At 57.6% G+C, this 13,413-nt stretch overlaps 1 protein-coding gene across 14 annotated transcripts in view; it reads right to left on the bottom strand.

Moving 5' to 3' along the window:
• Positions 1-352: 352 nt before the first annotated feature.
• Positions 353-13,413, bottom strand: part of DAB2IP (DAB2 interacting protein) — a 209,595-nt gene continuing 196,534 nt past the window's right edge. For 12 of the 14 annotated variants that reach the window (XM_042245746.1, XM_042245744.1, XM_042245748.1 and 9 more), the window contains 5 exons: positions 12,115-13,018; positions 11,313-11,465; positions 9,061-9,254; positions 4,230-4,317; positions 353-3,398 (listed from right to left, as the gene is read on the bottom strand). In XM_042245746.1, coding sequence (XP_042101680.1) covers positions 3,231-3,398; positions 4,230-4,317; positions 9,061-9,254; positions 11,313-11,465; positions 12,115-13,018 — 1,507 coding nt within the window. In that variant the 3' untranslated portion in view covers positions 353-3,230. The remainder of the gene's footprint in view (positions 3,399-4,229; positions 4,318-9,060; positions 9,255-11,312; positions 11,466-12,114; positions 13,019-13,413) is intronic. The other 2 variants (XM_042245747.2, XM_042245745.2) reach the window with 2 other exon arrangements.

Below are 13,413 nucleotides of genomic sequence, written 5' to 3' on the forward strand. Positions count from 1 at the left end.
GAGGGGCTTGGGCACTGGCTTGTTCCCAGCAGAGGCCCTGGGTTCAGCCTTGCGGGCAGGAAGGAGGTCATGCATTGGGGCATCTCAGGTATCAGAGGCTTTTTTATGTCTCGTTCAGTCACAACCTGCTAGTGACTCTGGACCAAGCTCCTTCCCTCCTTGAGCCAGATTTCAGGGGCTGGGGCAGATTTCCGGTTCCAGAAAGAGACCCCAGTCCTCCTTCCCGACCCTCAACTGCCACTGGGGTGAACCAAGTGCTGGGGTCCCCTGGTACAAAACAGTGTCAGTCTATGACTCGGGGGTCACTTCTGGAAAAGCTCGAGACACAGTTGCATGGAGAGGCGAGTCAGGCTTAAAATAGCTAAATAAATCTTTAATATTTCTAATTGCAAATGTACAGAAATTGCACAGCCACACAGTCTTAGAACACCAACAACTTTCTCTGTACATTATTACATAGTTAGAGTCACAGCTGGAGGGAGGCACTCTGGCCAAGACTCCAACGTTTGCATTTTTTTCCTTTTCACATACTTACAAAAGGCGGGGCGGGAGGTGGAGTGGGGCTGGAGGAGCTGGGAGAGTGTGTAGAAAAAGAGGGGCTGTTTCCCTGGGGTCTGCCTTACGCAGACGGATGGGGTGGGAGGGGGTGAGAGGTGTACACCGGGGCAGATGCTCTGCAGGGTGGGGGTCGCCTGGAGCTCTGCCCTGGGTTCCCCACCCTCATTCTGGGCGGTTGGAAAGAATCTTCACTCAAAGAAAGTTTGGCAGTTTCCTTCACCCTAAACATAAAAGTTAGGCGGAAAGTCAGGCCTCTCTGTTGGCAGGAGAGGGCCGGGGGACAGCCTTCTCTGGTGGTGGGGGTGGGGGTGCACTGGGCTTGGGACCCCCGTCCCCCCCATCCCTCCCTCAGGGACGCGGGTTCAGGGTGACCCAGAGGGGGCGCGCATTCCCCAGCCACCCAGACAGCACACTGCAAAACGCCAACCCCCAGATCCCCGACCTCTGACCTCTGCCTCCTGCCCAATACTGTCATCTAGATTAAAAATAAAATAAAAAACCGCCAGAGAGCAGCGGTCCCGGGCAGCCCTCGGCAGCACCAGGACTGAAGGACTATGTACAACCATTGGGTGAAATAGTTACATTACAGTCAAACACCAAGAACATTTACAAAAATCGTCAGACTTGCAGTTCAGATAAAAATCTGTGGAGAGTCTGTACACTTTTACAGTTTTTGCACTAAGTAGATAAGGCTCTCGGCCCGAGAGCTCGCAACCCAGGCCAAGGGCTGCCAGCACCGGCCTCCGGAGCCTGGCTGTGCAGGCCCTGGGACCCTCCCCCTGTATTGCTAAGAGGCGCTCGGTTCAATCCGAGGTCGCTCAACGCTCAACGAGGCATCCGCGGGAGAGGGGTGGGGGGCGGGTGGGGAGCATTCGCCAGGCAGAAGAGGGGTGCGTCGGAACCAGAGGCTGACGTCCCTGGGGCCAGGCCTTGCCTATGCGGCCAGAGGAGTGGGGCAGGGCCTCCACCCGCCACGGCCTGCCTTCCTGAGGTCTGTGACCTTTCGGGGGGTCCTGACCTCTCCCCACCAGCAGGTCTCTGGGCTAACTGAGCTGCAGGTTCCACCCCAGGATGGGGTGCAGTGTGGTCTGAGCCACCCAGCCCCTGTTGCTCCCCAACTCTGGGTCCTGGTGGAGCGGCTCCCGCCCCAAAGGCAGGAAGGGGTGACTCCCCAGCTTTCCCACGGCTGAAGGCAGTCGGGATGGCTCCTGGCTGTGGGATGGATGCCCCAGCTCTGGCCCCAAGATTCCCTAGGGTCAGGGGTGGGAACAAGGACGAGAGAGACCCAAGTTCCTGCCCACTTATGTCCCGCAAGGGTGGGAGCGGGGGGGCAGTGGGGAGGGCCCACAAGCTACAGAACAGCCTGGGGCTGAGGGAAACCGGCCCCAGCCGTGGGTGGGCCCCTCCCCTCCCCTGTCTGCAGCGCCTGGGTCCTCGGTGGGCCCGGGAGGGTGAGGCAGAGGCCGGCCGCACGCAAGGGGGCGGGTGCAGGCTGCCGCGGTCTTGGAGAGGGAGCAAGTCTAACATCCTCCAGGGCCGCTATTTCCCATGCAGTGCGCACGCTCAATTTAAAAGGCCCCTGTGTTCCAGCAAGCGAGCAAGCGGGCTTTTGTTTCTAATGCATACTGTGAAAGGAAAAAAAATCACAGTTATCCACCTTCTCAGGGCCTGTGGGCACTAGAATTCTTTTTCTAACCATCCACCAGGAAAGCTCAGCCTGTCTCTAGGGAGGGCGGGGGTGGGGTGGGGTGGGGTGGGGAATACCTGCTGGCCACTCCCTGTGGGGCCACCGCGTGGTCACGCAAGCTCTGGGAGACAGGCGGCCACTGCTACGGTGCCACCTGGGCCAGCTCTGCCCAGATCTTTGGCTTCGGGGGGGAGCCCAGCACATCAGCCTGGGCCCCTGTGGCAAGTGAGGGAGGCTCTGATCTTCCCATGGGTACGAGGGCCCAGAAGGAAGAGCTGAGATCCTCACTGGGTCTATAGACCTTCTATCTGACAGAGTTCGGGCGGGAGGGGGCGGGCCGAGGGGCTGGGGACAGGTGTGGGGGTGATGCCTCGGCTCCGCACAGCCAGGAGGGGGCCCCAAGCATGCACTGGCAGGTGCTCAGGGTGCAGACAGGCGAGGGGACACAGCGCTCTGGCAGCTCCATCCTCCCCACCCTCTGTCTGCCTGCTGACCAGCCTGTCGGCTTCTGGAACCGAGTGACAGGTCCCACAAGGCAGCGCCTGGCTGCCCGGGAGTCCTGGGTCTCTGGGAGGCGAGGGGAAGCCACGGCAGGAGACCCCTGGCTCTCTGACCCTCCAACTCTCCGGGTGGCTCCCCCTGTGTGGAGGAATGGTGTGTCGGGGCGGGGGTACATGCACTCAGCCAGGTGAAGGAGGAAAGGGGACGCGCACCAAGTTCAACACCCAAAACAGACACTGCGACAGGCCCCTGCCCGCGCTAGGCTGCACCCACTCCCCAGCCTGCGCCCAACACGCTTCTCGGGGGAGCGGGCCGGTGTCCCCCGCTTGCACTGCGTCAGTCTCTCGCGGCTCCCTCTGCAGCCGCCTCCTGGGCCGCGGGTGGAGGGGGGGAGGCGAGCCTCGGCCTCTGGGCCCCCGGCGCTGCTCCTCCCCAGGCTGAGACCCCGCCCTGGGCCACCAGAGTCCTCCCCTCCTCGGGCAGGTTAACAATTGCTGCTGTTTCGGAACTCGCCGTTTTCAGTAATCTGCAATTTGGTGGGGTTGGTGGGGGAGAGGCCGTTACGGGCTTGCATGCTGTACCTCTCTTTGAGCTGCGTCAGGGCGCTCATGAGGCGCGCGTTGGCTGCGTCCAGTGAGGCGATGCGCTTCTCCTGTGGAACAAAGAGGGCGTCAGCAGGGGTTGAGCCATGGGCTGCTGGGCCCAAGGTAGGGGGGGTGGCGCGGGGTCCGTGCTGGGAAAGGGGTCTCCCCGGAGCTGTGGCTGCCTACAAGAGCGGGGAGTGAGGTGGCTGGGAGGACAAACACCGAGGATGCAGAGTTCCTGAAGCCGGGAGGAGGCAGCTCGCCCTCATGGGAGAGGACCTCAGAGAGCCCACCTTCCTCGTGTCCCTACCTCATTACCTGCTTCTCACCCCAACAGCCCTAGTGGTGTCATGTGCCAGCTCCTTGAAGCCCCGAGGGCAGGCACATTCACTCATGTGCGTGTGCGTGTGTGTGTGTGTGTGTGTGTGTAACACACAGGTCACAGCTCCCATCAGCCTGTGCAGTTTCCCGACTGAGCAAGGACTGGCCCTGGAGAAGAAAAGGGCACAGACCTGGATGAAGGAGACTGGAAGCCAGTCTCTCAACTGTCTTCCTCCCTCAACGCATTGGGAAGCCAAGGGTCTGCACAAGAGTTCCCTTGTTCTCTGTCCCCAGCCTGCTGTCACCCAGCCTTCCCCATTCCCCTCCCAGCAGCTTCTACTCTGGTCAGAACACCTGGTGAAAGGTAAGACCTAACTAAGCTGCCCAAGCAGGGGAGGAGCGGTCCCGCCCTTTTCAAAGCCTATCCTAGTGAGCTTGTGGTCCACTGAGACCCTTGACTCCGACTTCTTGAGGCAGAGATACCTATCTCCTATCCTCCTTCGCTTCTGCGAAGCCACCCCCTCCTAATCCCAGGTCCTTTAACACCTGCGGCTGTCCGAAAGGCCGGAGCCCCACACCTGAGCATCAATGATCTTCTGTTTGGAGTCTACAGCTGCTTGCATCTCCGCATGGTCTTTCTTCAGCTCCTCCTCCACTGACATCAACCTGTTACCAGATACAAGGACAGTCAGGCCGGCATTTGAGGGTGCAAGTGAGGGGGTGAGTGTGCGGCCTCGTGGGAACAAGTCATCACGCCCTCACAGAGGGGGACACACTAGGAGAGCCCCTCCTTGGACCACAGACTCACCTCCCACCCTTGCCTGGGACGGAGGTGGCCTCCGCCACCCGACGCGGGCTGAGCCTGCTCCTTCCTTACATTTCACCTGCCCCAGATTCTGTCCCCAAATCCCCAGAAGCCCCTGGCATGGCCCCCTTCTGATGTTCCTCCAGGAGCCAAGGGGGTGGGGTGGGTATTAGATCCTCACGCACCCCAAGGCTGGGCAAGTGGTGTCACATCATGAGACTTGTGGTTTGAGTGGGGAACAGAGGCCCTGCAGGGCTCAAGAACTTTCTCCACCCACTCTATTCGCTGAGGCTGCACCGGGTACTCGAGGTGGCAGGATGAAGCCACAAGGCGCAGGGAGACAGCAGCTACCCTCAGGAGCCACGGGAACAGAGACCGGGAAGCGGCTAACCATCCTGGAGGGTGGGGTGCAGCTGAACGGGACACCGCAGGGCAGGCAAGGGCTGTTGGGTGGATGACGAGCTGGGACGACATGAGGATCACGGTGTCCAAAAGTTCAGAACGAGGGCCGGCGTGGGCCTGCTGCCAGCTGCTCCCGCCCTGAGACCATCCCTGGTCTCGCCCTGCTGGTCTCTCACAGACCTGTCCGTCATTGCTGATCACCCCTAACTTCCCCCTGCTCTCTCTGGGCCTGAATCCTAGCTCCCCGGCCACTGCTCTGGAGACTCCTTGTCCTGTCTCCCCCAAGGACCGCAGGGTTCCCAGGGCTCTGCCTCAGCCCGTCATTCTTGCTCTATGCTCTTCTCAGATGAGTTCACTTACTGCTTTCTTTGGGCTTCCCAGCTGGCTCAGGGGTAAAGAATCAGCCTGCAATGCAGGAGGTGCGGGTTGGATCCCTGCATTGGGAAGATCCCCTGGGGGAGGACATGGCAACCCACTCCAGTATTCTTGCCGGGAAAACCCCATGGACAAAGGGACCTGGTGGACTACAGTCCATGGGGCTGCAGAACAGTCAGACGCGACTGAGCACGCACGGCTTTACTTCTGTCTCTACCCTCGGGACTTCGGTGCAGCACAGCATCTAAGCCCCAGGCAAGCACTTAGCCCATCTCATAGCAGACACACAGGAAGGTCAGCGGTGCAGGGGCAGGTACCACACAGGACTGTCATGAAAAGCCAGTGGGATCGGGGTTGAGGAGAAGGGGTGTGAGATCCTGCCAAGGTCGGGGGTGGGCGTTCCTTTGTCACAGGAACATAAGACACTGAGCAAAGCCTGGATGAAGAGGAGGAGGTGGAAGCAATGGGGGAAGTGGGAGAAACTTCTGTTTCCAGCTATGGTGGAATAACAGGCACTGGGTTTAACCTCCTGCCACAGAAACACCAAACTAGGAAACGGAACAAAATATATGAAACAAAGGTTTCCAGACACTGAAAAACAGGCAGCGCAGTATAGCACGGGACTCCCAAGAGATGGGAACACGTGAGGGGAGCCCCGCCCACTGCTGAGAGTCCAGGCAAGCAAAGGACGGAAGTGATCACAGAGGGTCAGGGTACCGGGGAGGATGGAGGGTTGGGGTTGGGGAGGATGCGACAGAAGACTCTACCCATCTCCTGAGGGGTCCCCTTGGGGCTTTGGCTGAGAACTGGTCTGCATGCTTGTGAGAAAAACAGGCGAGAGCCACTGGAAAGGAATACACAAAACTAACCCTAAAATAGTTTAGGGTCATTCCAGGCAGTAAAAACACTCCTGGGTTAGTAAACACAGAGCCTGATTAGCTCTGGACTAAAGCCTACCCAAGACCCACCCCAACAGAGCTTACAAACTAACCTCGGAAAGAATCAGACAGACTCCTCCAACTTCATTGTGTCCCAGAACAAAGCGCCCAGGTACTTAAAGGAACATAAGACATCCAGCAGCTACGTAAAAAAAAAAATCACAATGTCTGGCATCTAACCAAAACTCACCAAGCATGCAGAGAAGTAGGAAAACATAACCCTTAACCAGGAAGAACATCAATCAAGACAGACTTGGAAATGTCAGATGACAGGATTAGTAGACAAGGACGTTAGAACAACTGTTGTAAATATATTCTATGTGCTCAAGAAAACAGAGGAAAAGCATGAGCAAGATGAGAAGAGAAACGGATGGGATTTAAACCAAACGGAAAGTTTAGAGGCAAAAAATACATCTGAAATGAAAAAAATACTGGATAGGAGTAACAGACTGGACACTGAACCACGAATGAACGTGAAGGCACACTGTAACAATCCAAGATAAGACACAGGAAAAAAATTTAAAAATAAAGCAGCACTGGTAGGACGTGGGACAATATAAAGAAGACTAATATACGTGCAATGAGAATTCCAGAAAACAGCCTGGGGAGGCAGAACCCTACACCCACAGATCCAACAGCTCAAACTCCAGAAACAAGAAAACACGTCAAGGCACTTCGTAATCTAATTGTTGGCAATCGACGATAAAGGAAGAAATCTGCAAATCAGCCAGAGGAAAAGTGATATCAATACATTAAGGACAGAAGAACAAAAATCCCATCATAGTCCCTGCTAGTGTAGCCCACATAAGGGCAAAATCTTGTCCACTGCTCGCTTTGGTAAACGGCCACACCGTGCACATCCTTCTAAAACAGCAGAGGTGCACAGCTGTGACAGACGTCCTATGGCCTGCCAAGCCTAGATATCTACTATCCACCCCTTACAAACAGTTTCCAACCTCTGCCCCTCAGGCAACAAGATACAGCTAATATGCCAATAAAGGAGGTAAGATGGAATCATAAAAAGAAGTCAATCTAGAAGAGGGCCGGAAAAGGAGCAGATGGTACAAAGAGAAAACAAGTAGCAAGATAATAGGTTTAAACATAATTATACTCACAATTACAAGAAATGTAAATAGTCTAAACATTCCAACTCAAAGGCAGAAACTAAGATTAGATAAGCAGCAGGAAGAATAAGGTGTCTGTGACAGAAACTCACTTTATGTAGTGAGGGAGGGACATAGCTTTGTTCAAAGTATAAGGATGAAAAAGGATATAATGGGCTAATGTCAATTAAAAAAAAAGTTAAAGGTAGCTGTATTAATATCAAAGTGGACTTCATAGAAAGGAGTATTATGAGGGATAATTATGAGGATGTTAGGAGGAATATTACAAGATGATCTTGTAACGATAAAGGGTCAGTTCGTCAACAGCACATGATAAGTCTAAATCTGTACGCACCTAAAAATAAAGTTTCAGTGACTATAAAGTAAAAACCAACAGAAATGAAAGAAGAAATAAATTCGTAATTATGATTAGAAACTTCATTATCCTTTTCTAAATAACTGGCAGAACAGTAAATAAGTACACAGAAAACCCACTAAAGATACAGAAGATCTGAACAACACTATCAACCAAATTGACCTGGTTAACATTTACAGTAGGGAGGAAATACACCAGGACTGGGTAGTAGAAATAAATGTTAAGTAAGCCACTGAATTCAGGAAAAGATGCATCCTTCAAAGAACAGGGTGAGAAAGAAGTGGTTAGGTTAAAAAGTGTTTTCTCTTTTGGAGTCACACACATGAGGTGAGCCAAGAGCAGAGCTGGCAGTTGAGTGAACAGTGGGCTCCTTGTCACCCCGGTTATAGGCCCTCTGCTCACGCTAACCATTTTATAGAGAGGAAACCCACAGGTCAATCAAGTAAACGATAATTAGGAGCAGAGAAGCAGGTAGTGTACACAGGAGGAATTAAGGAAGGATTTTTTAATAGTGGACAAAGCACAAGGCCAGGCTGGGAAACATCATATTTACTGCACACCTGCTAAATCTATGCTCAGGACAGACTCCTGTACCACGGAAACTAACACGTCAGTGCGCACTGTTGCCTCGGACTTGGTGTTACTGCCATAAAGGAGGAGGCTACACCTCGACAACACTCCCTGCTTACAGACGGGCAGGGGGGGAGAGAGAGGCAAATCAACACGGAAATAAAGATAAGCCGTCAGTGAAGATGAGAGGCAGCACTCAAGTCGCTGGTCCACCTGGAAATCGTCCTGCATAACCCACAGGCACCTTAAAACTCAACACACCCAACACTGGCCTCACCTCTCCCCCTCCCTACCCAAACCGGTCTTCTTCCAAAGGTCCTCATCTCAGTAACTGGCACCAAGACACAGCTGGATGCTCTTGGTAAAAATCAGCGTTATTTTGTCTGCCTCCCTCCTCTCACTCCCACCCTCACCAGCTGCATGTAACTGACATGTATTCCTACTTCCCCTGCCCTGGACTGGATGGGTCCTCATTGTCTTTCCTGGTACCCCCTCCACCCAGCTTCTAAACTCTACGAAAACGTGACTCCCCATGGGGGCCCCAAGGCCCTCTGCATGCTGCCTCAGCTGACCTCGCTTCGGCCAGGCCACCTATACACTCCACCACCAACCCACGCTGTACCGCTGCGGTGCCCTGCACTCCAAGCTCCTGCCCTCCTCCGGGCTGCTGCCACGCAATCCCTGCCGCCTCAGACTCTTCTCTGCGCTCAGCTCATCAAGGCAGCTGAGCAGCCCGTCCCTGGGATCCGGGGCCTCCTGGAGGGCAGCGGGCAGGCCTGCCCCTCTGCACGTGTGGGGCCAGGGCTGGGCCTGGAGCAGGGACCGGCTGGCCGCCCTCACCTGCTGATGATGCCCTTCATCTGGATGTCCTTGTCCTCCTGCTGCCGCCGCAGCCGCTCCTCGCCCTCCTCTAGACGTGCCTGGTACTCCAGCACCAGCTTCTGGGTCGTCTCCTCCTGGCACTTGAACAGGGTCTCATACTCCTCCAGCTTCTTGGTGGAGATTCGCAACTTGTCCTGCAGCACTGCCAGATCCTGCCAGGAGGGCAGCGCACCACGGCACAGCACCCAGGACAGAAAGCACAGGCGCATGAGCCCACCGGGAGGCAGCCTGGCTCGGAACGCCCCAGGGGTCATCACCAGCCCAGCCCAGTTCACACAGCAGGGAGACGCCCAGGGACCCCAGCCAGAGCTGGCGTACGGGGTGAGACTCAATGCCTGGCTCCTGTCCAGGGCTCTCCCACCCCCAAGCCTAACCTACGCCTATGAGCGGGATAAAGACTCAAACCCAGATCTCACAATAAGGGTCTTGAGCTTCTCCTAATAAACAAAGGTAAACTTCTCCTTACAAAGGTAAACAAAGGCAATCAGAGCACTTTGAGAGGTGGGGGCTCTACAGGAGGGGAAACTGGGGTCCAGAAGGGAAGTGAACCAAGCACCTGGGGAGTAGAGTGACTAATGGGGTGAGATACTAGCCTCCCAGCCTCCATTTGACCCTAAAGTCATGGCGAGTCGCATGGCAAGTGCAGGGAGAGATTAAAGGCAAAGTGGTCCAGGGCTCTCTGGGTCTGACTCAGCTTGGCACTCCTGGCCTTTGGGGAAGAGGAGGGATGTGTAAATTAGCAAGAGAAGCAGTGAGCTAGCAGGCCGTATGAGCTGAACAGAAGGGGAGGTGGGGTCAAGACCAGAATCAAAGGGTTGGAGGTGGGAGGTGGGGGCTGGGCACCCTGAGAGTCCAGAGAGTGGGGAAGCAGGAAGGGCCTCTCCTTGGGTCTTGCTCATCAGTAAAGTGTGGCCCAAACATCAGGAGATGGCAAGGCTATCTCCTGAAACAAAACTGGCCCCAGGGGAGAGCCCAGCTCCAGGATAAAAGGCCCATCATGGCTCTTCTGCTCAGAGTGGTGTCAGAAGGGCCCTCCCTGGCACAGGCAGGACCAGGTGTTCAAGGAGTTCAAGGCAACTCCAGGATCTGCCTGCCAGGGTTAACAGCAAAGAAAGCATGAGAAACAGCAGCTCCCTGGGCTAAGGAACAAGGGAAAAGAACAAGCCAGCTGCAGCCTGACCCCTGAAATCCTTCGAGCCATCCCCATAACTCACACTTGGAAACGGAGTCTCAGAAAGGTGCAAAGCCTGGAGTGAGGCAGGCTCTCCTTGCTCCCTAGCCAAGCTCTGGCTCTGGGAGCACTGTGCCCCATGGGCCCTGGTCCCCTGCACGTAATAATGGTGGAAACAGGTGGATGTGGCGGACCAAGGAGGGGGATGGTGGAGGCGGCGGAATGCAGCATGGACATGGACCCGGCCGCAGGCCGGTGGGAGGGAAAGCAAACACCCTGACTTGTGTGCCCTCACCCGAGAGGCTGCGACAGGCTTTCCTGGGGCCAAGAGGACTGCAGGCACCCAAGGCGCATGGGCAAGTGGCTGCTGTCCTGCGGGGCCTTGTGACAGTATGAGCTTTGGCCTCTGGGAGGAGGTGAGGGATCCAGGGCAGTTGCCACATTAACTAGAAGAATTTTGGAGAACAGAAGCATCCCACTGCCCACTAAATGCTAGATGTAATCTAGGGCTGGGGTTTGGAGGTTTTAGGACCAATACTTTCCTCCTGGAAGGAAGAAACACCTCCATGGCCATGGGACACCACCGCCCCCTGGCTTTCTCTCCCAGACCCTGGTGGAGAGGAGGATGCAGAGCCAGGCGGCGGGCAGGGACCGTCCCAGAGCAGAGGGTCCTGGTGGCGTCCCCTCCCCGCTGTCTCTCTGCCTCTTGGTACATGAGGTCTCCATGCATGTCTCGGGTACCTCTGAGCCCCACGTCCCAGAAGCTTGGCTGCCCAGTCACCGAGGGAATGTGCCTCCTGAATCTGATTCAACACAGTTCCTGGGCAAGTCTCACGTGCAGCCCATAGAGGAAACCTCAGGCTTATACTAAATCCTCCAAATTCCCCTGACTGCCGTCCTGACGTGGGACCAGGGGTGGGGAGGGGACTGGACATGTGCAGGAATGAGCAGCGCCCTGAATTCAGGGCTCAAGGGGAGAGGGCGTCCTGCCTTGGGGAGGCAGCTCACCCTGTCCGAGTGGCCAGGGTCTGGTTTTTACCTTTTCCGCTTGGCTGAGTTCCTCCTTACTCCTTAGCCTATCCCTGTGCGGGGGGTCTGGGCCCAGGCCCTCGTCTTCTAACAACTGTGCATTCATGGTCAAGAGCCAGGCAGCCGTGCGGTCCAGGGCATTGGGGCTCACGGGTGAAGGGCCCTGCGATGAAACACAACTGTGAGGGACTGGGGCGGGGGGGAAGGGGTGGTCCCGGGTGCGGCACAGGGACGGACGGGCATCTCTGATGCAGCCCCAGGCCCTGGGGAGTTTCACCTCCTAGACGCAGCCTGAGGCTGTCACGAGCCGGGGGTGGGAGGGGAGCCTAGCTGAACATGGCTTCTCTGCCGCCTGGGAGAGAGCCAGTGGGCTTGGGCTGGCAGGTTGGTGTCTAACCCGAAGAACCTATAACTCTGTGCAGAGCCCTGAAGACCAGCTCAGAGCAGGAGGGGGACGAGCGGCTAGGTGGACTCCTACCCTGGGTTGGGCTTTAACAGGCTTTGGAACTGGAGATGGGCAGACAGATCCCTTCCTCTTTCTTCCTGACCCCAGCTGTCTCTGGGGAAACTGGCAGAGGAACCCCAAGCCACAGTGAAGCTGGTTCACAGGATTTAGGCCAGGGCCACTGGGGGGCTGTCACGGCAAGTAGCTGGTGGGATGGGGCCAAGTGTGGCATCATTCAGCATGGGATGGCAGCTGGGTGCGGGTGGAGATGACGTGGCCGGGAGGAGCAGCACGACGTGGGGGGTTAGCCGGACCCCACCCTGGGGCGGGGGGTGGTGGCCTGCCCTCTCCGCCTGGCAGCACTGACCTGCTTGTGCACGGCGCGAGGCTTCAGCTCGGGGCTGTCGCCCTTGGAGGACGAGGACTGTTGCCGCAGCCGCGCTCCGGGCCCAGCCCAGTCGGGCGAGGCCGAGGCCAGCGTTCCACTCGACGGCCGTGGGTACTGCAGGGTGCTCAGCAGGGTGGGCGGCGTCCGGCCTCGGGGCGCGGGGGGTGGCGGCGGGGGTGGTGGCGGCGGCTGATCGATCCTCCGCTGGGGGCCGGCACTGTTCTGCCGTGGCACCGTGGGCTGCCCACCCTTCTCGGTCAGCGACACCTGCCGCCGTGCCAGCTCCCCGGGGCGCCGGCCCAGGTCTTCGGGGGCGGCTGCGGCGCCGCTGCTGCTGAAGCTGCCCAGCTTGGCGGCAGCTGCCAGCTCTTCGCTGTTGCTGTGGGAGCTCAGGGAGCTGTGGCCCTCGGAGCCCGAGTCGCCGAGGCCGCGGGGAGACAGTGGCAGGCCGGCCGCCATCTGGTACACGGGATTCTGGAAGGACAGCGGTGCCAGGAGCTGGGGCCGACCCGGCGCGCCCTCCGACGTGCCCGGCGTGGTGGGCGTCTGGCCTGCCCGCCGCACTGTGGCCAGCCCTGCCAGGCTCACGGGGGCCGCCCGGGCTGGCCACCCAGCCACCAGCTGAGTCGCGGGCGCTTGGCCATCGGCGGCGAGGGTGTCGGGGCCTGCTGGGGAGCCTGCCTCCCCATCCAGCACGCGGGTGTCTTGGAGGTCCACCATGGACAGACTCTTGCCGCCGTTGGCCATCTGAAGATCGGGCTCGTTGGCTTCCGAGTAACTCGAGCTGCGGGCAGGTGAGGGCTGGACCCCGGAGGACCTTGTGACAAAAAACAAGTCCTTGTTTTCGGGGGTTGGAGACGGTAACCGGGTGAAATCTATCAGACTGCAGGGAGACAAGCACACACAGGGAAAGAAGGGGGAAGAGAAGAACTGTGAATGCAGCCCAGGCGGGGTCCCGACCAACTGAGAGCCCTGCCAACCTGCCGCCCTGTGGCCTGAGCCAGGGATGGGGGAGGGGGGAAGAGAGGGGAGGCAGGGAGGGGAGGGGAGAGGAGGGGATGGGGCGGCAAGAAGGGGAGAGTCCGGGGCGCAGCTGCGAAACCAAACCACAGCCACCGAGCCTGGCAGAGGCCACCACCAAGGCGCGGGGCGGACGGCTGCTCCTACACGGAACTGCGGCACTAGGGGCCCGAGCTCCCAGCACCAGGCCAGGCTGCCTAGCAGCGGCCCTTTTCCTGATCAGCGCGGCATCTTGAGACAGTAGGTTCTGGGGCCTGG

This window comes from Ovis aries, chromosome 3 (assembly GCF_016772045.2).
Source record: "Ovis aries strain OAR_USU_Benz2616 breed Rambouillet chromosome 3, ARS-UI_Ramb_v3.0, whole genome shotgun sequence".
In the NCBI taxonomy this organism is placed as follows: Eukaryota; Metazoa; Chordata; class Mammalia; order Artiodactyla; family Bovidae; genus Ovis; species Ovis aries.